Source organism: Oncorhynchus mykiss, chromosome 14 (assembly GCF_057628025.1).
Source record: "Oncorhynchus mykiss isolate SJ-2025 chromosome 14, ASM5762802v1, whole genome shotgun sequence".
NCBI classification, from domain to species: domain Eukaryota; kingdom Metazoa; phylum Chordata; class Actinopteri; order Salmoniformes; family Salmonidae; genus Oncorhynchus; species Oncorhynchus mykiss.
Genome location: NC_143035.1, coordinates 27,307,982 through 27,334,465, shown reverse-complemented (window position 1 = coordinate 27,334,465; position 26,484 = coordinate 27,307,982). Strand labels below are relative to the sequence as shown.

The window sequence follows — 26,484 nt, the reverse complement described above, 5'->3', positions numbered from 1 at the left end:
GTCCTCCCAAATGAAGGTGCCACCAACCTGCTGTGGTGTACGTGTGTGTCGGCTTTGTGTGCTTGCGAATGTCTTACTGCATGGCTATAGATGTTCAAACAGGATGCAAAGTTTATGGGCAGGGTCTGTTACATATTTACTGTATGTATAATGATTAATTTATCTCTCCCTCTCACGGTCTTAAGCAGCCCTCGCTCACTTCCTTAACTAGTACTTTACTGAACTTCAGTTCCTGAGGGTGAGTAGGTTCAGTTTGTTTTTAAATTGTTATGTTTAAATCTCAACCTGTCTAGATTATGAGATCCCATTGGATGAGATGAAGACATTTAATCAATTGTAATAGATCATTCCATCCATAGTCAGTTTTATTTAGGACGCTGGTAGCCTTTCATCTTGCGGTTTCCTCTTCTTGTAACTGGCAGGCACAAAGAAAGTCCGCTGATAAGTGATTCAATGATTATCTTTAGTGATGTGTGAATTCCCTGATCAGAGAAAGAAACTCAAATGAATTTAAAAACAAAGAAAGAGAGCAACATGTAAGACTGAAAGGTGAACAAAGTTGAAGGAGGAAATAAGGGGCCAAAGTCACACTCTCCTGAATTGTTTTATTGTTTTGTTTTGCAAAGCTGGAAGGGTGGAAGGTGAAGATCAGTGAGTCAAAGTCTATAGAGATTCTGGGAAGGACAGCGAGAAAGAGAAGGCCTAGGATTCTGGAACTAAAGGGTTAACAAATAATAACTGTTTTATAAGTTCAATACTGTTTGAAATCCTCTGAATTCAACAAATGTAATCGAATTCATGAATCCATATAAAAGTATTTCATTGATTGAAGTTGAATAACTGACCCCCCTTTACAGAAGAACCAGACATCCTCCTGTATGTGCTGAACGGGACCAACCCTTTGAGGACATTGCGCTGGTGGGCACAATCACCATGATTTTATTGCTACAGTTGAGTGATACACAATCTGTATTGTAAATTAGCAATAAGGTAGATCAAAGGTAATAATAAAATAAAGTAGGTGTCATTCTTAATGGTGTCTTAGCTCCATTATCACATGCTTTTTATGCAGTGTCATCACATGTTCAGATTTATGGCACAGTGTTGTAATTCTCTTTGATCAACAGGGGGCAGTCTAATCTCACGCTATATGACAAGACAATTTGAGACTTGTGATAAGAGTACGTAAATGGTTTTACCATCGAATCATGTGGCTTTACAGCTGTGTGATGAAGTGCGCTATAACTCCAGTGTCTGGTGTCCGCTGGCTGTAACAGCATCTCCATATGGAATTAGCTCAGGGTTCCAGTGGAGCTGCTGTTATGGGCGGAGAGACACCTCTGGTCATCACCCTGGGTGCACTGTGTAGACCTAAATCTACTGTATGTGACGTTGTATGTACTGTACTTGAGTAGGCCTTTTAATACGAATGTATTTATATTGTGTTTCTTTTCAGTGTTTCTTTTCACAATAAAGATACTGGCATTTACTGTAATTGTCTCTCTTGTTTAGTGTGTCTGGTCTTTACCACAGCCTACCACATATTTGGGCCAGCAATGAACACACACACACACACACACATTTGTATTTGGCTATCAGACAGGGTATTATAGAGCTGAGTCCAACTTTTAAGGAATTGCCGGATAGTGAGGCCAAACTAGCAATGTGCTGCAGCTGTCATAAGACTGGGTAAGATGACGATGAGCCAATTGCCGGTTTCTTCATCCTCGTTCCTCACTTTCATAATTTTGAGCGACGATAGGCCTACGTACTTCATTCATTCGGTGGGACTTTTATTTTGAAGTTCACATTCCACTTCCGCTTTCTGCGTGTCACACACACAAGTGTCAGCCAGCAGGTGAACGCGGTCACATAACTCTAAAGGACAGGTAAAAGTTATGTTTTCCTCCTTTTAAAGGATAGTGGGTTTTATTATTAAATGTTTAAGAGAAATTACGCTCTCGACTTCTATGAAAGATTGCCAATAGCTGGCTAGATACATTCATTCTCAAGTTACTGGAGAGGGATTGTGCTTGGTGCGTGATTGACTAGTAGTACAAACTAGTTGGGGCGTGTTTGGTTAGTCGGGAGGGAGGGACAATCAACACTTTAAGACTCGCCTACTTTAGCCAACGTTACTCTACTACTGTGATCTATGATAAGAGTTGCACTAACAACTTAGCCACATCGCCATCTCTCTCTGCTGTTTTCAGATCCAAAGCGACACTGCTGTGTCAAACCAGCTCAACAGCCCACCATGTTCCGCACTAGGGATAAAAAAACGCCAGAACCGTTCCAGGATGTTTCGCAAGGTTTGAAGAAACTTTACCGGACTAAACTCTTTCCCCTGGAGGACAGCTACCAATTCCACGACTTCCATTCACCGGCGCTCGAGGATGCGGACTTCGACAACAAACCCATGGTTCTTTTGGTCGGTCAGTACTCGACCGGGAAAACTACCTTTATTCGGCACCTGATGGAGCAAGACTTCCCCGGTATGAGGATCGGGCCCGAGCCGACGACAGACTCTTTCATAGCTGTGATGCACGGTGACCAGGACGGGATGATACCTGGCAACGCCTTGGTTGTCGACCCCAAAAAACCCTTCCGCAAACTCAACGCATTTGGTAACGCGTTCCTCAACAGGTAAATACTCATTCCAAGTTCCCACGCACTAGTAGGGGAGGGTATGCCTTTTGTAAAGTACAGTATACAAAAAGGCTATACCCCGTACCTAGGACTAATATCCAGCAGCTCATTTCATAACATTGTTACTTGATTGTTGATCACCTGATCTGATGAAGTGTCAGGTGACAGTCATAATGTCATTGACAGTGACACCACTCCCAGCATTCCATATAATACCTCCGGCACAAGCCTCTCCATGTAGGGACTCTATGAAACAACATCTCTACTGTTGCATCATATTCCTCCAGTCATTTAGCCCAAGGTGTTTATACCTTCAATTCATCACCACAACAGATTGTAGCCTCTGTTGCATCCACTACAAACACCTGTTTGTTAACCCACCTGGAAAAGTCACCTTGCCAAGTAGACAACCTTTTCCCCTTGGCTATTTGAACAGTGTGTAACAGCACCTAGCCTAAACTAGATGAGTCACATCCTAGTCTGGCTACACTGCAGCAAATTGATTTGGGCTCATGTCAATGTAAGGTAAATGAAGAAAATATGAATGACTGTGTTTACAGTAGCCAGGCAACACAGTGAGTTATGTCTTCCTCTTAGTTGAATGGACATCCCAGGGCAGGTTACAGCTGCCACATCAGTAGTAACAGCTGGCCAACTCCCACTGTGGCTTCTGCCTGCTATGAGACGAAGTCAAAGTGCAGTGCTGGTATGTTCTTTATGGTAGTGTGACTGCACAGTAAGTCAGAATCTAGGCTATAATGGTTGCAGGCAGCCTAATTCTGCTATTTTAACACTTAATTGGGCTCCCTGTCTAAACGCAGCCGACTAGTCAATACTCATCTGGTCTCCTTGTGTGTTCAATGACTCATTACCATGACAAATCAAAGTGATTCAGTGGTCCAGACTGCTCTATGGCACATTCTGACACCACAGTCAGTTGTTCTAGTCTGTTCTATATGGCATTATGACAACAATCAATGGGAGTTTCTGTCCTGGGGCTTTATGTGTGCTCTCTGTTTTCTTTCAGACTTCAAACTAGGGCTGGGAATTGCCAGGGTCCTCACAATAGGCATCGGCTAATGGGGATCCCAATCATATCCAATCTCTAAATAAACCAAATTATCACAATACTGAGGTGCAATAGGATGTGTAGGCTATTCTGATTCTCCCCATTTTCTACATGTATTATTAAGATTCGATGCTGTGGTTTTATTGAGATTTAATGTTCCAAACGTATTGCTCACCATGCGTCTGCTGCAGAGGGACAAGAGCCATGAGAAAACTGGTTTTGATCAGTAATGGAAATAAAAGTGCTGAAAACAAATTGGCTCCCTATTTAAAAAGAAGATGGAGAACAAACTATGAAGGAAAAATCCTGGCATTTTGGTGGAGGTACAGTACAGCCAACAAGTGCCAAAATTATATTGTCAAAAACAATACTATATGAAATATTGTCAAATATTATCCCGATATGTAACTTTTTATTTTCTTCCCCCATCACTACTTTAAACACAGAATCCCTCAAGGTTGGTTTATTGCAGTGTCCTTTACTGAAGTAGTCCTTCTTTCCAATGGATATCTCCTCTGTGAGAGCTTGGCTGTCACCACAAGACACAGCACCTAAACAGATGGTTAGATAAACCTGGCCTTGTCTCTCTCTGTGCTACAGACTGACTGGACAGGTTTTAGAGGAAGTCATGTGCTCAACCTGGCAATAGGTAATTTCCTCAACCCCAGATTAGCTGTGGTGCTTCGCACACTGCCATATGCTGGTTCAAGACACATGGGTCACCACTGATACTGGACTACACTGCTGCTCACTCCTGTTCAGGGGTACTACATTGCCCAGGATGCATCTGTACAATAGATTTCTGTTGGCTCATAGCAGAGAAAGTCAATGAGGGTCCATTGATAATTAGCCTCGCTTAGAGGCTAATTGACGAGATGAACAAGGCGTCACAAGGCCCATTAGACAGGGCTGTTTCACAACAAGACTGATGACTATTGTAACCGAGGGAGCAGCACAGACACAGATGGTGAGATGATTATAGATCTATAACGAGTGTTGGCCTTTAATTACCACAACCAGCCATCGGCCTCTGTGTGTGTGTGTGTGTGTGTGTGTGTGTGTCCACAATGGTTGTAGTAAGAGTCAGCGGGATGGGGTTCCGTTTTACTGAACTCAGCCTGTTATTTCAGGACACTGACTCTGCACATTACTGCATGGGGTCTTCCAGTAACATCTCAAAGGGAAATGTTAAGTACTTGGGCCTACTAGCACACAATGTCCACCATGTCCTCAAGCCTCATAGTATTTCTTCACTTTGGGGAGTTGTGGGGCTGCCTGATGAAGGGTTCAGAGAGGGTGGGGGAAGAAGGTATTGGGGTTACTGTTTGAGTAGTGTCTGGTGGAGCGGGAGAGATTCTGAGGTTAGCACAGTTGTGCTGAGCTTTGTGTGAAAAATATTAGATCAACTGGAAGGCTTGGACTTTCAAATCCCATTTGTCAACAACGGGTGTAGACTCAACAACGGGTGTAGACTCAACAACGGGTGTAGACTCAACAACGGGTGTAGACTCAACAACGGGTGTAGACTCAACAACGGGTGTAGACTCAACAACGGGTGTAGACTCAACAACGGGTGTAGACTGACGGGTGTAGACTGACGGGTGTAGACTGACGGGTGTAGACTGACGGGTGTAGACTCAACAACGGGTGTAGACTCAACAACGGGTGTAGACTGACGGGTGTAGACTGACGGTGAAATGCTTACTTGCAGGCCCTTCCCAACAATGCAGAGAGAAACATATAAAATAATAGAAAGATAATAACACAAGGAATAAATACACAGTGAGTGACGATATGTACATGTAGATGGGGGTAAAGTGACTAGGCCACAGGATAGATAAACAGTAGCAGCAGCGTATGTGATGAGTTAAACAATTTAGTGTGTTAGGGGTGGGGGGGTATTGCAGATAGTCCGGGTGGCTATTTGGTTAACTATTTAGAAATCTTATGGCTGTTCAGGGTCATGTTGGTTCCAGACTTGGTCTATGACTTGATGTAGAACTTTTTGAGGATCTGAGGGCCCATGACAAATCTTTTCAGGCTCCTGAGGGGGAAGAGGTGTTGTGCCTTCTCAATGACTGTGTTGGTGTGTGTGTGGACCATGTTAATTCCTTAGTGATGTGGACCCTGTAGTCCACGATCAGCTCCTTTGTCTTGCTGACATTGAGGGAAAGATTGTTGTCCTGGCACCACACTGCCAGTTCACTGACCTCCCGCGGCTGGTTTTCCCTCTGTAATCTGTGATAGTTTGCAAGCCCTGCCATATCCGACTAGCGTCAGAGCCAACGTAGTAGGATTCCATCTTAGTCCTGTATTGACGCTTTGCCTGTTTGAGTCCTCGTCTTAGGTCGTAGCAGGATTTCTTATAAGCGTCAGGATTAGTGTTCCGCACCTTGAAAGCGGCAGCTCCAGCCTTTAGCTCAGTGCAGATGTAGCATGTAACCAATAGCTTCTGGTTGGGATATGTAATATTCCTTTTGTGATATGATACTCCTCTACCACAGGACTTTTCACACCCCTATTTATTTTACTTCTTGTTTGGCCTTAAATTTCCTCTCCTATGAGTGTTTGTGTGATAATTTAAGCTAAGAGCTTAGTTCTACTAGTATTGTGACAATGCCTGTAGTATAATGTCCAGAATATAAGTTCTGGGGGAGCGGTGGGGCAGCGGAGTTCTGGGGGAGCGGAGATCTGGGGGAGCGGTCGGGCAGCGGAGTTCTGGGGGAGTTCTGGGGCAGCGAAGTTCTGGGGGAGCGGTGGGGCAGCGGAGATCTGGGGGAGTTCTGGGGCAGCGAAGTTCTGGGGGAGCGGTGGGGCAGCGGAGATCTGGGGGAGCGGTGGGGCAGCGGAGATCTGGGGGAGCGGTGGGGCAGCGGAGTTCTGGGGGAGCGGTGGGGCAGCGGAGTTCTGGGGGAGCGGTGGGGCAGCGGAGTTCTGGGGGAGTTCTGGGGCAGCGGAGATCTGGGGGAGTTCTGGGGCAGCGGAGATCTGGGGGAGCGGTGGGGCAGCGGAGTTCTGGGGGAGCGGTGGGGCAGCGGAGTTCTGGGGGAGCGGTGGGGCAGCGGAGATCTGGGGGAGCGGTGGGGCAGCGGAGTTCTGGGGGAGTTCTGGGGCAGCGGAGTTCTGGGGGAGCGGTGGGGCAGCGGAGTTCTGGGGGAGCGGTGGGGCAGCTGAGTTCTGGGGGAGCGGTGGGGCAGCGGAGTTCTGGGGGAGCGGTGGGGCAGCGGAGATCTGGGGGAGCGGTGGGGCAGCGGAGTTCTGGAGGAGCGGTGGGGCAGCGGAGATCTGGGGGAGCGGTGGGGCAGCGGAGTTCTGGGATGAGAAGGAAAATAAGTGGTTAAACGTAACAATCATTGTTCCTGCTTGAGGAAACTGCAGTCTTCTGTTTGTACGACCTAGCCCTCTCTCTCCAGATACAAAACATGTTGTTTTCTCTGTGTGTGTCATGATTTGCTCCCAATTATACACTTACCCACTTGAAGTTTTAGGCTGAGGGACATTATGTTTGGGCTGACTAATGCATGACTATAATATGATGTATTGTTTAGGCTTGCCAGTGAGTCAAGGTTATTCATAAGTTAGTTATTCTATGGACGGTTTAATAAATGATGCAGCATTTAACTCTCACTTGTTTTTGTATTTTGTTTTGTTCTACTTCTAGACAAACCATTCAATTCCCATTTCTAGACGTGACAGGTTGACTGTAAGCAGTTTAGACGTAGATTAATGCCTGTCTTTGTTTCAACATCCCTTTCTCTTTATTTCTACCTCTTTCACTTCCACCCTCCACTCCATCTCCTTACAGATTTACGTGTGCTCAGATGTCCAACCCGGTCCTGGAGAGCATCAGTATCATCGATACCCCTGGAATCCTGTCGGGAGAGAAACAGAGGATAAGCAGAGGTCAGCCTCACACCCACGCAAAAACACTTGCTTGTATGTTTTTTTCCACAGTTCTCTATAAAGGTGTCAACCACTAAGTGGGTCAGAGGTAACACAGGCAATTTAAACCTCACCTAAGATGAGAGAATAGTATGCTAGACTTCTCTTTTCTGTTAAGAGAAGTACAACTAATGCAACTGACTCTTATGACATTTGGGGTCCCTAGGAAGGGAAGCTGACTAGAACTGAGATGACTGTGAGTTTCCCCACAATCCCTATGTTGCACATTTTCTGATAATGTTCAGCCAATATCTTATTGGCTCATTCTGCTAATACTATTTGGTCATATAATTTCTTATTGGGTCATTTTTTTCCCCCCACTTCAAGTGAAAGGTTGAGAGATCAAATTGTATTTGTCACATCATGCTTCATAAGCAACAAGTGTAGCCTAACAGTGAGTTGCAGAGTTGAATGCTTAGTATATACAGTGCCTTGCGAAAGTATTCGGCCCCCTTGAACTTTGCGACCTTTTTCCACATTTCAGGCTTCAAACATAAAGATATAAAACTGTATTTTTTTGTGAAGAATCAACAACAAGTGGGACACAATCATGAAGTGGAACAACATTTATTGGATATTTCAAACTTTTTTAACAAATCAAAAACTGAAAAATTGGGCGTGCAAAATTATTCAGCCCCCTTAAGTTAATACTTTGTAGCGCCACCTTTTGCTGCGATTACAGCTGTAAGTCGCTTGGGGTATGTCTCTATCAGTTTTGCACATCGAGAGACTGACATTTTTTCCCATTCCTCCTTGCAAAACAGCTGGAACTCAGTGAGGTTGGATGGAGAGCATTTGTGAACAGCAGTTTTCAGTTCTTTCCACAGATTCTCGATTGGATTCAGGTCTGGACTTTGACTTGGCCATTCTAACACCTGGATATGTTTTATTTTTGAACCATTCCATTGTAGATTTTGCTTTATGTTTTGGATCATTGTCTTGTTGGAAGACAAATCTCCGTCCCAGTCTCAGGTCTTTTGCAGAGGGTTTTCTTCCAGAATGGTCCATCCATCTTCCCATCAATTTTAACCATCTTCCCTGTCCCTGCTGAAGAAAAGCAGGCCCAAACCATGATGCTGCCACCACCATGTTTGACAGTGGGGATGGTGTGTTCAGCTGTGTTGCTTTTACACCAAACATAACGTTTTGCATTGTTGCCAAAAAGTTCAATTTTGGTTTCAGCTGACCAGAGCACCTTCTTCCACATGTTTGGTGTGTCTCCCAGGCGGCTTGTGGCAAACTTTAAACAACACTTTTTATGGATATCTTTAAGAAATGGCTTTCTTCTTGCCACTCTTCCATAAAGGCCAGATTTGTGCAATATACGACTGATTGTTGTCCTATGGACAGAGTCTCCCACCTCAGCTGTAGATCTCTGCAGTTCATCCAGAGTGATCATGGGCCTCTTGGCTGCATCTCTGATCAGTCTTCTCCTTGTATGAGCTGAAAGTTTAGAGGGACGGCCAGGTCTTGGTAGATTTGCAGTGGTCTGATACTCCTTCCATTTCAATATTATCGCTTGCACAGTGCTCCTTGGGATGTTTAAAGCTTGGGAAATATTTTTGTATCCAAATCCAGCTTTAAATTTATTCACAACAGTATCTCGGACCTGCCTGGTGTGTTCCTTGTTCTTCATGATGCTCTCTGCGCTTTTAACGGACCTCTGAGACTATCACAGTGCAGGTGCATTTATACGGAGACTTGATTACACACAGGTGGATTGTATTTATCATCATTAGTCATTTAGGTCAACATCGGATCATTCAGAGATCCTCACTGAACTTCTGGAGAGAGTTTGTTGCACTGAAAGTAAAGTGGCTGAATAATTTTGCACGCCCAATATTTCAGTTTTTGATTTGTTAAAAAAGTTTGAAATATCCAATAAATGTTGTTCCACTTCATGATTGTGTCCCACTTGTTGTTGATTCTTCACAAAAAAATACAGTTTTATATCTTTATGTTTGAAGCCTGAAATGTGGCAAAAGGTCGCAAAGTTCAAGGGGGCCGAATACTTTCGCAAGGCACTGTGTATATATATATATATATATAATGATTTTTTGTTGTTGTTGAAATAGTGACACCAGAAGTAAATACACAGTGAATAACAAGTAAAAAAGAACATGGCTATATACAAGGAGTACCAGGTAGCTATGTACATATGGGTAGTGTTAAAGTGACTAGGCAACAGGATCGATGATAGACAGCAGCAGTGTATTTGGTGCCTGTGTGGCGTCAGTGTATTTGGTGTCTGTGTGGCGTCAGTGTATTTGGTGCCTGTGTGGCGTCAGTGTATTTGGTGTCTGTGTGGCGTCAGTGTATTTGGTGCCTGTGTGGCGTCAGTGTATTTGGTGTCTGTGTGGCGTCAGTGTATTTGGTGCCTGTGTGGCGTCAGTGTATTTGGTGTCAGTGTATTTGGTGCCTGTGTGGCGTCAGTGTATTTGGTGTCTGTGTGGCGTCAGTGTATTTGGTGCCTGTGTGGCGTCAGTGTATTTGGTGTCTGTGTGGCGTCAGTGTATTTGGTGCCTGTGTGGCGTCAGTGTATTTGGTGTCTGTGTGGCGTCAGTGTATTTGGTGCCTGTGTGGCGTCAGTGTATTTGGTGCCTGTGTGGCGTCAGTGTATTTGGTGCCTGTGTGGCGTCAGTGTATTTGGTGCCTGTGTGGCGTCAGTGTATTTGGTGCCTGTGTGGCGTCAGTGTATTTGGTGCCTGTGTGGCGTCAGTGTATTTGGTGCCTGTGTGGCGTCAGTGTATTTGGTGCCTGTGTGGCGTCAGTGTATTTGGTGCCTGTGTGGCGTCAGTGTATTTGGTGCCTGTGTGGCGTCAGTGTATTTGGTGCCTGTGTGGCGTCAGTGTATTTGGTGCCTGTGTGGCGTCAGTGTATTTGGTGCCTGTGTGGCGTCAGTGTATTTGGTGCCTGTGTGGCGTCAGTGTATTTGGTGCCTGTGTGGCGTCAGTGTATTTGGTGCCTGTGTGGCGTCAGTGTATTTGGTGCCTGTGTGGCGTCAGTGTATTTGGTGCCTGTGTGGCGTCAGTGTATTTGGTGCCTGTGTGGCGTCAGTGTATTTGGTGCCTGTGTGGCGTCAGTGTATTTGGTGCCTGTGTGGCGTCAGTGTATTTGGTGCCTGTGTGGCGTCAGTGTATTTGGTGCCTGTGTGGCGTCAGTGTATTTGGTGTGTGTGTGGCGTCAGTGTATTTGGTGTCTGTGTGGCGTCAGTATGCATGTGTGCCCGTGTTATGTGTATGTGTCATAAGAATGTGTGGGTTAAAAAAAAGAAGTAAAGGTACTCCGATTAGCTATTTAGCAGTCTTATGGCTTGGGTGTAGAAGCTGTTCATGTTTCTGTTGGTTCCAGACATGAACAGAATCTACCCCCAAGCAAAAAGACTGCTAAACAAGACTGCTAGAGAGCTGGGCAGAGATCCCAAAAGAGTAGAGACAAGGAAAGAAGGGACAACATGGAGAAGTATGATAGAGAGAAACATAGCTACGAGCTATGAGATGATGAGGGGAAAGTATGAGAGATAAACAGAGCTATGAGAGGAGGAGCAGAGGGAACGTATGAGAGATAAACATAGCTAAGAGCTATGAGAGGAGGAGCAGAGGGAACGTATGAGAGATAAACATAGCTAAGAGCTATGAGAGGAGGAGCAGAGGGAACGTATGAGAGATAAACATAGCTAAGAGCAATGAGAGGAGGAGCAGAGGGAACATATGAGAGAAACATAGCTAAGAGCAATGAGAGGAGGAGCAGAGGGAAAGTGTGTAAATGCATACATCTATGTGTGTCAAGATGACTCTATTTAGCCTTGGGGGGGTGAAATTCTTTACTTCAATACCACATACATACCTCAGACCACTATCATTACACACACACACACACAGAGCTGACTGTATTGTTCATCGGGGGTATGACAGTGCCGGGGGCTGGTGTTGTGCGTGTTAGAAGCAACAGTTGTTGGTAGACTGGAGAGAGTGGTGCAGTAGTCATTGTGTGGAGACAGTTGTTTCAAACTCCATTTGATGGAAAGAATGTCCTCTAAATCCCACAGGCCTCTGACTTTCAGATTCCCAGATTCCCCCATCTCTCTCCGTCTCCCCCATCTCTCTCTCTCTCTCCTGTTTTGATATGCTAGTGTTATGATTTCCCTTTCTCCTCTCTGTCTGTGATTCTGTCTCTTTCACTCACTTTCTCTTGCTCGCATTTGTTCTCTCCCACTCACTCTTTCCACTGCCCCTCCCACCCCCCTGACACACACATGCACAAAGCCTACCCCTGGAATGCGTGTGCAGCAGATCTGGTGCTGATTGTGTGGCCAGCTGCGTAGATTAGCTTTTTAGACTGACTGCCTGCATTCTTCTCCGATCAGATGACGGCACTAATCAAAACCATAATTCCCCCCTCTATTTCTCTTCCTTTGTATTTTTAAAGAGCCTCGGCTCGCTGCGCCAGAACTCCCCAGGCTTCTGTTCAGAAAAGGAAAAGCCTCTCTGTTCCTATTGCTTTTCAGACTCCTCTGTTTCCTGTTGTTTTTTAAATAGGCTAAAGAGGATGGCACTGAACACGTTTGAATATTTGGACAGAATCGGAGACGTTTTGAAACATGCTGCATAGGTTCTATACTTTCAGTATGTCCATCAGTAGTGTTGTCCATTATAGGGTCATGTTAGCCACAATACACCACAACCCACACCATCAAAACCCAATATCCACTTTTCCTATTCATTTTGTCATCATCTTTCTCCCTACAATCTCATTTGGGGTTCCTCCTCAACATAAGTCTTGCTGATAGACAGTCCAGACTGTGTGAATCCAGCGTAACCCGCCTTGCCGCTCTACAGGTTATGACTTTGCAGCAGTACTGGAGTGGTTTGCGGAGCGTGTGGACCGCATCATCCTCCTGTTTGACGCCCACAAGCTGGACATCTCAGACGAGTTCTCTGAGGTGATCCGCGCCCTGAAGAACCACGAGGACAAGATGCGCGTGGTGCTGAACAAGGCTGACCAGATCAACACGCAGCAGCTGATGAGGGTCTACGGTGCCCTCATGTGGTCGTTGGGGAAGATCATCAACACCCCCGAGGTGACTTATTATTTGTTTTATTTCGACAAAGATGTGCCTGAAATCGCACCCTATTCCCTATATACTTCACTACTTTCCTTATATACTTCACTACTTTCCTTATATAGTACACTACTTTCCTTATATAGTACACTACTTTCCTTATATAGTACACTACTTTCCCTATATAATACACTACTTTCCCTATATAATACACTACTTTCCCACAATCAAAAGTAACTCTATATTGGGAGTAGGGTGCCATATCAGATGCAGACATTTTTAAATACATATAGAGTTGCCTTAGCTGTCGGATGACAACAAAACAAAACAACATTTAAGGATAAAAGAAACAGTAAAGTCTAACAACTTATTTCCATTGTGTTCTTTCTGGGGTCACCCACACTACTCTAAGTCGCTTTGGACAAAGGTGTGCTAAATGGCATATACACTACTGTTCAAAAGTTTGGGGCCACAATGGACAATCTTTTCTTTTTATTCTGAGATATGGCTTTTTCTTTGCAACTCTGCCTAGAAGGCCAGCATCCCGGAGTCGCCTCTTCACTGTTGACGTTGAGATTGGTGTTTTGCGGGTACTATTTAAGGAAGCTGGCAGTTGAGGATTTGTGAGGCGTCTGTTTCTTAAACTAGACATTAATGTACTTGTCCTCTTGCTCAGTTGTGCACCGGGGCCTCCCACTCCTCTTTCTATTCTGGTTAGGGCCAGTTCGTTCTGTGAAGGGATTAGTACACAGCGTTGTATGAGCTCTTCAGTTTCTTCAAAATTTCTTGCATGGAATAGCCTTAATTTCTCAGAACAAGAATAGACTGACGAGTTTCAGAAGAAAGTCTTTATTTCTGGCCATTTTCAGCCTGTAATCGAACCCACAAATGCTGATGGTCCAGATACTCAACTAGTCTAAAGAAGGCCAGTTTTATTGCTTCTTCAATTAGCACAACAGTTTTCAGCTGTGCTAATATAATTGCAAAAAGGTTTTCTAAATATCAATTAGCCGTTTTTAAAATGATAAACTTGGATTAACTAACACAACGTGCCACTGGAACACAGGAGTGATGGTTGCTGATAATGGGTCTCTGTACGCCTATGTAGATATTCCATAAAAAATCAGCCATTTCCAGCTACAATAGTCATTTACAACAATGTCTACACTGTATTTCTGATCAATTTGATGTTATTTTACTGGACAAATGTGCTTTTCTTTCAAAAACAAGGACATTTCTAAGTGACCCCAACTTTTGAACGTGTGTGTGTGTGTGTGTGTGTGTGTGTGTGTGTAATAATGTGTATATACATAAACTCAGCAAAAAAAGAAACGTCTCTTTTTCAGGACCCTGTCTTCCAAAGATAATTCATAAAAATCCAAATAACTTCACAGATCTTCATTGTTAAGGGTTTAAACACTGTTTCCCATGCTTGTTCAATGAACCATAAACAATTAATGAACATGCACCTGTGGAACGGTCGTTAAGACACTAACAGCTTACAGACGGTAGGCAATTAAGGTCACAGTTGTGAAAACATAGGACACTAAAGAGGCCTTTCTACTGACTGGAAAAACACAAAAAGAAAGATGCCCAGGGTCCCTCCTCATCTGTGTGAACGTACCTTAGGCATGCTGCAAGGAGGCATGAGGACTGCTGATGTGGCCAGGGCAATAAATTGCAATGTCCGTACTGTGAGACGCCTAAGACAGCCCTACAGGGAGACAGGACGGACAGCTGATCGTCCTCGCAGTGGCAGACCACGTGTAACGACACCTGCACAGGATCTGTACATCCGAACATCACACCTACCAGAACCAGGAATGCACAATCCCTCCATCAGTGCTCTGACTGTCCGCAATAGGTTGAGAGAGGCTGGACTGAGGGCTTGTAGGCCTGTTGTAAGGCAGGTCCTCACCAGACATCACCGGCAACCATGTCGCCTATGGGCACAAACCCACCCTCGCTGGACCAGACAGGGCTGACAAAAAGTGCTCTTCACTGATGAGTCAGATGTTTAGTCTCACCAGGGGTGATGGTCAGATTCACGTTTATCGTCCAAGGAATGAGCGTTACACCGAGGCCTGTACTCTGGATTGGGATCGATTTGGAGGTGGAGGGTCCGTCATGGTCTGGGGCAGTGTGTCACAGCATCATTAGACTGAGCTTGTTGTCATTGCAGGCAATCTCAATACTGTGCGTTACAGGGAAGACATTCTCCTCCCTCATGTGGTACCCTTCCTGCAGGCTAATCCTGACATGACCCTCCAGCATGACAATGCCACCAGCCATACTGCTCATTCTGTGCATGATTTCCTGCAAGATAGAAATATCAGTGTTCTGCCATGGCCAGTGAAGAGCCCGGATCTCAATCCCACTGAGCACGTCTGGGACCTGTTGGATCAGCGGGTGAGGGCCATTCCCCCCACAGAAATGTCCGGGAACTTGCAGGTGCCTTGGTGGAAGAGTGGGGTAACATCTCACAGCAAGAACTGGCAAATCTGGTGCAGTCCATGAGGAGGAGATGCACTGCAGTACTTAATGCAGCTGGTGGCCACACCAGATACTGACTGTTCGTTTTGATTTTGACCCCCCCTTTGTTCAGGGACACATTATTCCATTTCTGTTAGTCACATGTCTGTGGAACTTGTTCAGTTTGTCTGTTGTTGAATCTTGTTATGTTCATACAAATATTTACACATGTCAAGTTTGCTGAAAATAAACACAGTTGACAGTGAGAGGCCGTTTCCTTTTTTTGCTGAGTGTGTGTGTGTATTGTGGTCCTCAGGTGGTGAGGGTGTACATCGGGTCGTTCTGGGCCCAGCCTCTCCTGATCCCTGACAACAGGAAGCTGTTTGAGGCTGAGGAACAGGACTTGTTCCAGGACATCCAGGGGCTTCCCCGGAACGCAGCGATACGGAAACTCAATGACCTCATCAAGAGGGCACGGCTGGCTAAGGTGAGACGGGATGGGGGAGGGTTCCCAGATGGGTGTAGGGAAGGTGTGATGGAATATCCAAGAGGGCACTTTAGCAGAGAGGAGCAGAGTTAAAGTTAGTAGTATTTTGTTGTGGGTCAACCGGTAGTTTCTAAAGGATGTTTGAACCCTTGTCCATGCCTACATCTTTAGGTTTATTATGGCAGAATATCAGTCTTGGTCAATAGCTTGTTTCTAAAGGTTGTGTGACCTTTGAACCCTTGTCCAGGTCCATGCCTACATCATCAGCTCTCTGAAGAAGGAGATGCCCAGTGTGTTTGGGAAGGAGAACAAGAAGAAGGAGCTGATCGCCAACCTGGGAGAGACGTACCTGAAGATAGAGAGGGAACATCAGATCTCCCCTGGAGACTTCCCTAAACTCAAGAAGATGCAGGTGAGATGGAGCCTCTGAATCCATATCTAGTTTAGCCTTTGTTTCCTCAGAGAAAAGTTGATGGTATAGTTTCCGTACACACATCCACACCAGAGGTTAATGAATGTGACTCTACAAACTGAAGTGTTATCCTGTCCTCCATATTATGTTGTTAAAGAAATGAAGACCATCCAATGATGAACACATTCTTTATTAATGACATCAGACCTTTAACATAGTATACATCTCCCCTCTCCTTCATCTCTGTAGGAGCTCCTGGCTGGCCACGACTTCTCTAAGTTCTCTACCATGAAGCCCAAGCTGCTAGAGGCTGTGGAGGACATGTTGGCCAACGACATCGCCCGCCTCATGACCCTGGTCCGCCAGGAGGAAGCCGCCATGCCCAGCCAGGCTGTCCACGGAGGCGCCTTCGAGGGCACCATGTCCGGCCCCTTCGGCCACGGCTACGGAGAGGGAGCCGGGGAAGGCATCGACGAGCTGGAGTGGGTGGTGGGCAGGGACAAACCCTCATACGATGAGATTTTCTACACGCTGTCGCCGATCAATGGTAAAGTGTCGGGCGCGGCAGCCAAGAAGGAGATGGTGAAGTCCAAGCTGCCCAACACGGTCCTGGGCAAGATCTGGAAGCTGGCCGACGTGGATAAGGATGGTTACCTGGACGACGAGGAGTTTGCGTTGGCCAATCACCTGATCAAGGTGAAGCTGGAGGGGCATGAGCTGCCGGGGAAGCTTCCGGAACACCTAGTGCCACCTTCTAAACGCCACCAGGAGATTGATATGGGAGAGTGATATGGGACTGGGAGGAAGGGGGAAAACCACAATCTAATGAGCCAGGGACAGACTGGGGAGGGCTGGGTTAAGGAGGGGTTGTTTTGAGGCGTGGGGGAAAATGTTTCTGAAGATTAGCTGAGGGATGGTTGGGCGGGTGGAGAGTTGGTACTTATGAATGGACATTAACGGAACGAAATGGGTTGATTGCTGCATGAGGGAATGGGATGGGGAAACTTGCTAAATAAATGTTTTGCAAATATATCAGATCCAAAAAATATACTGTCCATATGTTGATCCAAAGAGACATAATTAACATCCTTTTTGAAGAAAAAACAATTCTAAATTAGAATATTTTATCTATATTTTTGTATTTCCTGTCTGTTTACTATGAGATGCATTCAAATGCTTCCATTTTATTATTTTCTCAGATGAATTAAAAGGAAATATTTATCCCAAGAAGGTAGTCTAGTATTTACTATGTTGGAAAACTTTTACATACTGGCCGTGTTGCAATTTACACATTCAATCATTTCATCCAAACTGCTCGCGAGCATCTGCGTAGCCAGGCGCTAAAATTTAGCATGGTTCTATGTTAGACACTTGACGCACTGAAAGTCCTGCTTCTCCCATCTACTCATTGGTTTTTAGGAGCATATACCCACGTGGGTGATTGAAAGATGAAGTCCACACTCCAGTCCTGTTGGTTGCAGTAATGCACCTTAAAGTTGGTTGCCACAGAAGACTGAAGGAGGAGAGATTACTAGAAACTAACTAGGTTTCCCCTTTTATCTGTGGATTAATTGTCGGAGTTGAGAACACACAATTTTGTGTCAGAGTTTTGATATTTCAACCGGCGTGTCCTGGTCGCATCTGGTGGGGATTAGACCAACTCAACGTACGCACTGTTATACATGTGCAGCCGGTTTGGTCATTGTGTTATTTAGAAATGTCAAACTGTATTGAATTGAATATGTAAGTGCCCCCTGTAGGTGAGAACTGGTCACAGTCTGCTGGGCTGGAAGCAAACACATGATGACAGGACTCGGCTTATGTATCTGCTTGTAAAATATGTTTTGAACAAGGGTGGAGAGATACAGCTGTCGGCCTATTGATCAAGTGAAGATACTGACAGAGTGTGAGAGAGAAGGAAGTGATTATGAGATTCTGGAACACTTTCACAGTGAACATGTGGAGATCATTTACAATGCTGGAAGGACAGTTGGAAAAAGTTCCAGAACGTTAACACAAATCATAAACGGACAGAGACATACATTTTTAGTTGAAACCATCGAAGCTTTCAAAAACCAGTTTTAAACAACTAGACTGGTTTCACCACAACCTGTTTTGCACCATTTCAAATGCTCTTATTTCCATATTTGATTCAAACAGAGTACAAGAGTAACCATATGTTTACACTCAACCGATTTACTTGATTGATTGCAATTGACAATGTTGACTTTTTCCACAACTCACATACCATCACTATGACATGCCCCCCACCCAACCCTGCCTAGTTGTTTTGCACACAATGCCTTGTCTCTATGGTAATCATAGATATTTTTCACTCAAACGACATCTACCTCGTAGAGAATGGTCCAGGGACAGGAATGTGAGTTATGCAGAGGCACCCTGGTCTTCTGTGTGTTGGCATGCTCACTGTATAACAGGCTCATCTGCTGTTTGAATGCAGCATGTGGGTTGTTTTACATCTGTAGAAGCAGTTGTCTGTTCACACCTTGAAGCTTGTTTTTGTGCTTTGTGTTGCACCTTTTACTATTTGAACTTGATGCCCACTACATACAATGAAGGTTATACCTACTGTAGCTGTTTTATTCTTTATGTTTCCTTTGTGTCTCTGTGACAGCAAAACAACATTCTGCATCTTTCTCTCCTTTAGAACTACGCAAATGTATTGGCATCAAACACATGGAAACCATTCCAGCCATTACCATGGGCCCATCCTCCCCAATTAATGTGCAACCAACCTCCTGTGACACAGACACACGTTTTGCCTCATGTCAAACGCTCACCTATGGGCCCAGCATGAAACTCAGACTGTGTGATACTCTGTCATGCTCTGACCCTGTTCCACATGATCCCCATACTCTGTCATGCTCTGACCCTGTTCCACATGATCCCCATACTCTGTCATGCTCTGACCCTGTTCCACATGATCCCCATACTCTGTCTTGCTCTGACCCTGTTCCACATGATCCCCATACTCTGTCATGCTCTGACCCTGTTCCACATGATCCCCATACTCTGTCTTGCTCTGACCCTGTTCCACATGATCCCCATACTCTGTCATGCTCTGACCCTGTTCCACATGATCCCCATACTCTGTCATGTTCTGACCCTGTTCCACATGATCCCCATACTCTGTCATGCTCTGACCCTGTTCCACATGATCCCCATACTCTGTCATGTTCTGACCCTGTTCCACATGATCCCCATACTCTGTCATGCTCTGACCCTGTTCCACATGATCCCCGCAACATGTCATTGTGTGACTGGTTTAGGTTTAAGACCAGTTTACCCCGTTTTCATTTTGATTGGGACCATAGCCATCTCTTGTATTGTATATAGTAATAACTAAAGACACATCTGTTACTGTTCTACTGACAGAGTATTCACTGCCCTGGAAATGATATAGTTCCTGTTGTGAGTAATGGATATGGATGAGATACTGTTCCATCAATACAGTGCTTGTTTGGCATCTTTGTGCTAGGGTACTGTACAGTCGTGTCCAAAAGTTTTGAGAATGACACATATATACATTTTCACAAAGTCTGCTGCCTCAGTTTGTATGATGGCAATTGGCATATACTCCAGAATGTTATGAAGAGTGATCAGCTGAATTGCAATTAATTGCGAAGTCCCTATTTGCCATGCAAATGAACTGAGTCCCCCAAAAACATTTCCACTACATTTCAGCCCTGCCACAAAAGGACCAGCTGACATCATGTCAGTGATTCTCTCGTTAACACAGGTGTGAGTGTTGACAAGGACGAGGCTGGAGATCACTCTGTCATGCTGATTGAGTTCGAATAACAGACTAGAAGCTTCAAAAGGAGGGTAGTGCTTGGAATCATTGTTCTTCCTCTGACAAACATCGTTACCTGCAAGGAAACACGTGCCGTCATTGCTTTGCACAAAAAGGGCTTCACATGCAAGGATGTTGCTGCCAGTAAGATTGCACCTAAAACAACCATTTATCGGATCATCTAGAACTTCAAGGAGAACAGTTAAATTGTTGTGAAGAAGGCTTCAGGGCACCGAAGAAAGTCCAGCAAACACCAGGACCGTCTCCTAAATTTGATTCAGCTGCGGGATCGGGGCACCACCAGTACAGAGCTTGCTCAGAAATGGCAGCAGGCAGGTGTGAGTGCATCTGCACGCACAGTGAGGCGAAGACTTTTGGAGGATGGCCTGGTGTCAAGAAGGGCAGCAAAGAAACCACTTCTCTCCAGGAAAAACATCAGGGACAGACTGATATTCTACAAAACAAAACAACAACAATATTTTGGGTCCATGGCCAGGAAACTCCCCAGACCTTAATCCCATTGAGAACGTGTGGTCAATCCTCAAGAGGACAAACAAAAACCCACAAATTCTGACAAACTCCAAGCATTGATTATGCAAGAATGGGCTGCCATCAGTCAGGATGTGGCCCAGAAGTTAATTGACAGCATGCCAGGGCGGATCTTGAAAAAGGTCAACACTGCAAATATTGACTCTTTGCATCAACTTCATGTAATTGTCAATAAAAGCCTTTGACACTTATGAAATGCTTGTAATTATACTTCAGTATTCCATAGTAACATCTGACAAAAATATCTAAAGACACTGTAGCAGCAAACTTTGTGGAAATTAATATTTGTGTCATTCTCAACTTTTGGCCATGACCATGTCTGTGTTGAAAGTATCTGTTCTGGTGTACTGTACAATCTGTTTACAGCTCAAATGATCTTGCTTACATGCTTCAACGTCTTCATAATATCAGTAGTAGTATAAGGCAGATGGGAAAACATCATGCTATCAGTACCCTAAGGTAAACCAACAACACATTATGCATGACATGACACTAATGAGCCATTTCACAAGTCTTCCTTAGCATCTCTGTTCTTCACGTGATTAAATAGAGCACCTTGCCACTCGTAACATTGACTCCACCGAGAGAGACCCACCCAGTTGTCCGGTTTACACCCCTCTTCAACAGCAGTACCGGTTCTAGAACATGTGCAAAGGGTGCTAGAATGGCCACGATGGTGTGAAGTGAGTGGGTATGCGTATCCTCTTAACTCAACCCTTATACTCTCACTGTCTCTCTCCCCTTGTCTGTTTTGTTTTCATGTCTCTAAACCTGTTGAGAAGCTGTCTCCATCTCTTTCTCTCTTACCTCCATCAGTCCATTTCTGGGTCACTGTCATTCTGTCCTTCTCTGAAAATACCTTGGCCCCATAGACTAAGACATCACATCATTGTATCTGTCCCATTATGGTGTTTGTGAGAGCATGGGCAGTGCCATTGAGGCCATCTCCATTTTGAAGTAGTTTTCAACTACTACTTCCATGAGTTGGCAAATAAACTGAAGGGGTGCACACTGCCACCTAGTGTGTTTTAGTTTGAACAGGTAAAAAGCCAAGGTATAGATCACATAAATATGGTCTTCCATGTCAAAGTTACAGGACTTTTATGTTGAATCCATTTGTTTGGGGCACTAGAGTCCTCTATCGCTACACTCGGACTCCCCCCCTGTGACACACTGACCCATACTGTTAAATGCAGCCAGGAGGTTATGTAACACAACTATGTGTAGAAGGGTGTCACATCTAAGACAGAGGTGGGAAGTAGCATGGCAGCTTTGTGTGAAAGTACAGTGTGTGTGTGTGTGTCATGGCATTCCTGTATGTCTGTATGGGGCACAGGTCTGTCTCCAATAATCATGCATGACTAGTATAACTCATGACGCTCTGAAGTTACTGGAACTTAGGTGATGCATGTGAAGTCATGCATTCATGACTTTGTCCTTGAACAGAAAATACATGCTGTTATGATGATTATATGATGCTATGGGGAATAGTAAAGTACAAGAATGTTTGACTAGCCAAAAATCAAACCAGATTATACATTAAAAGGACAGGGAGTTTATTTGGGAATTTCGATTACATTTGATTTTACAGAGCACGGCATTGTTAGACATACAACATGAACATATCTAAGTCTTCATTGAGTGTAAACAGTCCAAATAACACGCGTAACACTTTGTCTGACTTGTAACATTGTGTTTAATAACACTGTGCCTGAAGGTCACAAATTCACATTTTGTGGAAATTATGTTTCATGAGGAAAAGGGAAAGGAGAGCTTAAAGTGCTAAGAGGTAAGACCAGCAGACTCCTCGCGTCCTCTCTCTCCTCATCTCCATCTCAAAACCCATTAGATTTGAAAGCTCGAGGTCCCTCCCCTCTGGCCTTCTCCTCCAATAGGTTTTGAGAAGGAGACGAGGAGAGAGAACGTGAGGAGTATGCAATTGAGATCTTCCCATTGACCTTATTTTCCTCCGTTTCAACATATTTATTTTGAGGGGTGGAGGGGGTAACAGAGGAGATATAGGCCCTTGGGGGAGACCCCAGAGCACCCAACAGACCTGGGTGGTTCCTGGAAGTGATACAATATCCCAACAGGAGGGAATTTCACTTGTCAGGGTGAGTACCCACATTGTAGGGCTTCCTTCGCCAACCTATTTCTCTCTGGTGTTACGACAATGATCTCTACAGATATTTTACTAAATTATTAAAGAGTTATTAGAGAGGTTTCTTTCTATCTCTTAAATCTCATTGGACTCTTTCATTAATCAATGTATTCAATCATCTCAGTCCAGCTCTGGCAGAGCTGACGAACGAACCAAGAGAAGGACGAAGGTGCAGTACTGTGAGTCCCTTTGTGAAGTAGAAGGGCGGGAGAATAGCTCAATCTCAAGTGCTTGAAAATCGCTGTTTCCTCCCGTTCACTGTCACTTCATCGTCAAAGACTTGACAGGTGAAAACAATATGGTGGAAGCTCATCATTACTTGGACTGGCTTTCACTTGGCCAGTTCTGCCAGATCAGTGCAGTGAAAGAGAGAAAGCGAGGAGAAGACAGATCTTTCAGAAAATTGAGAAGGAGCCCATTGTTTGGGCTCAGCAGGGAGGGGTAGCGTCCATGTCCCCTCCGAACATGTCCTGTGAGGCATAGGTGATGTAAAGAAAGCCATCCGGGTCGCTGTACTGGGAGTAGACGTCTCCCATACTGGACGACATGCAGGACATGCTTCTTTCTGACACCAACAGGTACAGAGCCTGGGTGGACTCCAGGTCAATCTTACTCCTGAGGAGAGGTAGAGGATAGGAAGAGGGGTTATCACATGGGTCCCGTGAAGACATGGTCAATACCATATGCAAACACACGCACACTAAACACACACAGACTGTCAGCAAATCTACTTAGATTTTATCATAATACAAATCCTTTTTCACACACCCTCAACCAGTGCTCACCTGAGTAGACAGAGGAACTGACCCAAGGTCAGCTCGAATGGAACCAGGAATTTGGTCTTGTCCAATAGGGGAAGGGTTTTCTCACGGAGGTAACGCTCTACGATCACCTTCACAGTTAGAGAACACAGATAGACAACTGTTAGCATTCCTTGCATTTGATTGGAGGCAATCATTTACCAAAATGCTAAATTACTCACGGGTAACTTGTTTGGGAATTTGGTACGAATACTGCACACTTCATCTTTTCTTGTTGCTAGAAAAAGCATAACAGAAGAACATTACCACTTTATTACAGACCACCAGAAGTTATAATATAGGGTGTAGAATGAACTAAAACACCAGGTGAGTCAACCAAAATGTATCATGCACTCTTCAATGATAGGCTATGATCCTCTTAATCACCATAATTATAATTGATCAAGAAGACTGGAGCTATCATAAAGAATGACTACAGAATAAAACAATCGACTAGAATAGAAGCACCAACCAAGGCATTTTCTTTGCTTGAAAGACATCAGCTCCATAGATTTCTCGAAGGGAGGCATTTTTCTTCTTGGGGTGGTGTTTCTTCTTGCTGTGGCTGCTGGCTACTTGTGCCGGCGGTGGTCCTTGACCCAGGCTGGCGGTAATAGTCCCCTCAGGTGGAAGTTTGCACAAACCCCAACACTTCACTGTTCACCGCTGGCTTTTATAGGTAGGCGGGCTGCCCTGGGAGGGGTCGATACGTGGCTAAGCTATGGGAATGCTTACATGAACAAAGCTTGGACCCACTCCTAGTACTAATGATATGTTGTGTATTCGTCCTGGCCTCATGATTGGTTCAGATCCACTTCACACAGACTGGTTATCTCAGACCACTTACAGCATATCTCAGACGTTGGTGTCACGAGGGCTCACACACTCACTGTTGAACAATAACAAACAACTCAAGAGGATGTAAACCTCAAACTGTAGCCAATAGTTTTGATATTTGATTATTTTGTGGTTTTGAAAGGAATAATTAAATGTTATACTATCTACTTACTCATAAACAATCAATATGTGATATATTCATGTTTGTATTACTCACTGTACATTTGAAAACTAAGATATATGGGGGCCTCAATCTGGAATGATGGATGTCTGTGTGTGTGTGTGTGTGTGAATAATTAGAGTTAGAGAATGGGATACCTACACCATATTGTCAAATCCCCAGGGGTTGTCTGCAAGAGTTCTGTTACAAAGGGTTGTGGTGAAAACTTCTAGATCTCACTCTTTCACCTTATCTCTCTCTCTCTCTCTCTCTCTCTTTCACACACACACACACACTTCTTTGACCCTTGGCTGGACTGATAGCCAGCTTCAGGTGACCACACACGTGATCATTAGGGCACAAAGGCCTGAATAGAATATTCCCATTAACAATTAACAAATATTCTTAATGATGATTTCTTATCAAAATATTCAAATGAACATTATTTAAAATAAAATAAAAATGTTGTTTACTGGATTTTCACCGAAAAGCAACTATATATCCTCTATAAATACGACAGTAAATACAAAACTTGTTTAGTTGACCATTATTTTTTATTGTACCTTTATTTAACTAGGCAAGTCAGTTAAGAACAAATTCTTACCCCGCTGGGCCGCCATACATAGACACGTCTTTAAGTTGTACGTATCTATGGCAGTGGATAAGAAGTATGCAAATGAAGGTTTTTGTGCTAACCACAAGGGGTAGCTGGTTGAATTATATAAAATTAGTCTCAAAGTACTGCACTGTTCACAAATTCACAAATAAGCGTTGACAAGTTCACAAATGCCGTTCGTAATGTCACCACTAGGTGCCCTCATCAGCATTTGTCTTGAGTAGATTTACTAGTGTTTACAAAAGGTCATGTAAACAAACACTTAATGCCATTACTAATGGCAACCTATGAAGGGCATAAGCTAGCTGTTCATTACAACAATGTTTTCTGACAGTAACCATCAATACTAAATGTATTGGCTATACACTAACTCCAAATGGCATGTGCTGATGGCTGAAAACTTTATGCAGGGAAATGCTTGGCACTTGTCTTGCTTTTTGCCGATTGCATATTTCGGAAAACTAAACAAATAAGCCCACTAGCAAACATAATAGGCCGAGACAATAACAGCGTTACTTTTGTATCGAGGAGCGTTCACTTTGGCAGTGTTCGCACATAACTAGCGCAGACTGCTAGCTAGCGAGCTAAGGTAACAACTACCTTCCTGGCTAGATAGCTAAACTATCTTGCTGGCCAGCTAACGTTAACTAAGTGAGAATGTGATGAGGACAGGGCTGCTTGCTTGGTTAAGTCGACTTTTGATTATTTACTTATTCAAATACGCTCGCTACGGCAAGTTACTCACCTGTCAAACCAATCACGTTGTGATCTAGGGCTGAATGATGTTCAAAGGCAACCATTGAAAATGTCAAAAAAATTATCGCAAAAGAGCAGAGGTATTTCTTTATTATATGTATATAATATAGGCGCTTTATCTGTGGAATAAAGACCGACACAAATATTTATGTGAAAGGCTAGTAATCAGTCAATCGATGCATCGGGCGGGCTCTAGTTATCTTTATGCTATGCTTTATCCCTCTCCTTTTGCATTATATGCACTTTGAAAAACGGGGCTTTACGGATTTGTGTATCTTGCTCTCTAGGTGGGAGAATGTTGCCCCACTTACATAATTAGAGTTTGAACAATCCCCTTTGAAATACTCAAATACTCAATACCCCTTTGAAATACAGGTTTGTTTTACAGTGAGAAAATATGAATTATAGAATAGATCTAGAGATCAAATAAACTACTCTAGGCCAAAACCCAAACTGTTCTTGGCATGAACCTGGTGTTGTCACAAGGCTGCTCTCTGCTGGTTGAAGGTTGACATAACAGAGCAGGGGGTGGAGATGGGGGAGGTGCACCTGTCCGAATCCAAAGGGGCAGAACTTGTCCCATACAACCCAAATAGGTGATTGATGCAACTGTGACTTGAACATTTCGTTTACAGACTCACAATAATAGTAAACTTGTCAATCTACATATTTCATTCGAGGCGTCTTTGTAACACTTT

The 26,484-nt window shown here is 44.2% G+C and overlaps 2 protein-coding genes across 2 annotated transcripts; one reads left to right on the top strand and one right to left on the bottom strand.

The window, feature by feature from the left end:
- The first annotated feature begins 1,786 nt into the window (after nt 1-1,786).
- Nucleotides 1,787-17,320, top strand: LOC110489063 (EH domain-containing protein 1). The gene is made up of 7 exons (XM_021561617.3): nt 1,787-1,889; nt 2,214-2,646; nt 7,524-7,621; nt 12,499-12,740; nt 15,511-15,681; nt 15,929-16,093; nt 16,343-17,320. The coding sequence occupies exons 2-7, from the start codon at nt 2,258-2,260 to the stop codon at nt 16,880-16,882; spliced, it is 1,605 nt and encodes a 534-aa protein (XP_021417292.1). The 5' UTR covers nt 1,787-1,889; nt 2,214-2,257; the 3' UTR covers nt 16,883-17,320.
- Nucleotides 17,321-21,995: 4,675 nt separating this feature from the next.
- Nucleotides 21,996-25,996, bottom strand: map1lc3cl (microtubule-associated protein 1 light chain 3 gamma, like). The gene is made up of 5 exons (XM_021561622.3): nt 25,776-25,996; nt 23,890-24,306; nt 23,600-23,655; nt 23,403-23,509; nt 21,996-23,232 (listed from the first exon to the last, which is right to left on the bottom strand). Exons 2-5 carry the CDS (start codon nt 23,945-23,947, stop codon nt 23,046-23,048), a joined length of 408 nt encoding a protein of 135 aa, XP_021417297.2. The 5' UTR covers nt 23,948-24,306; nt 25,776-25,996; the 3' UTR covers nt 21,996-23,045.
- Nucleotides 25,997-26,484: the final 488 nt, after the last annotated feature.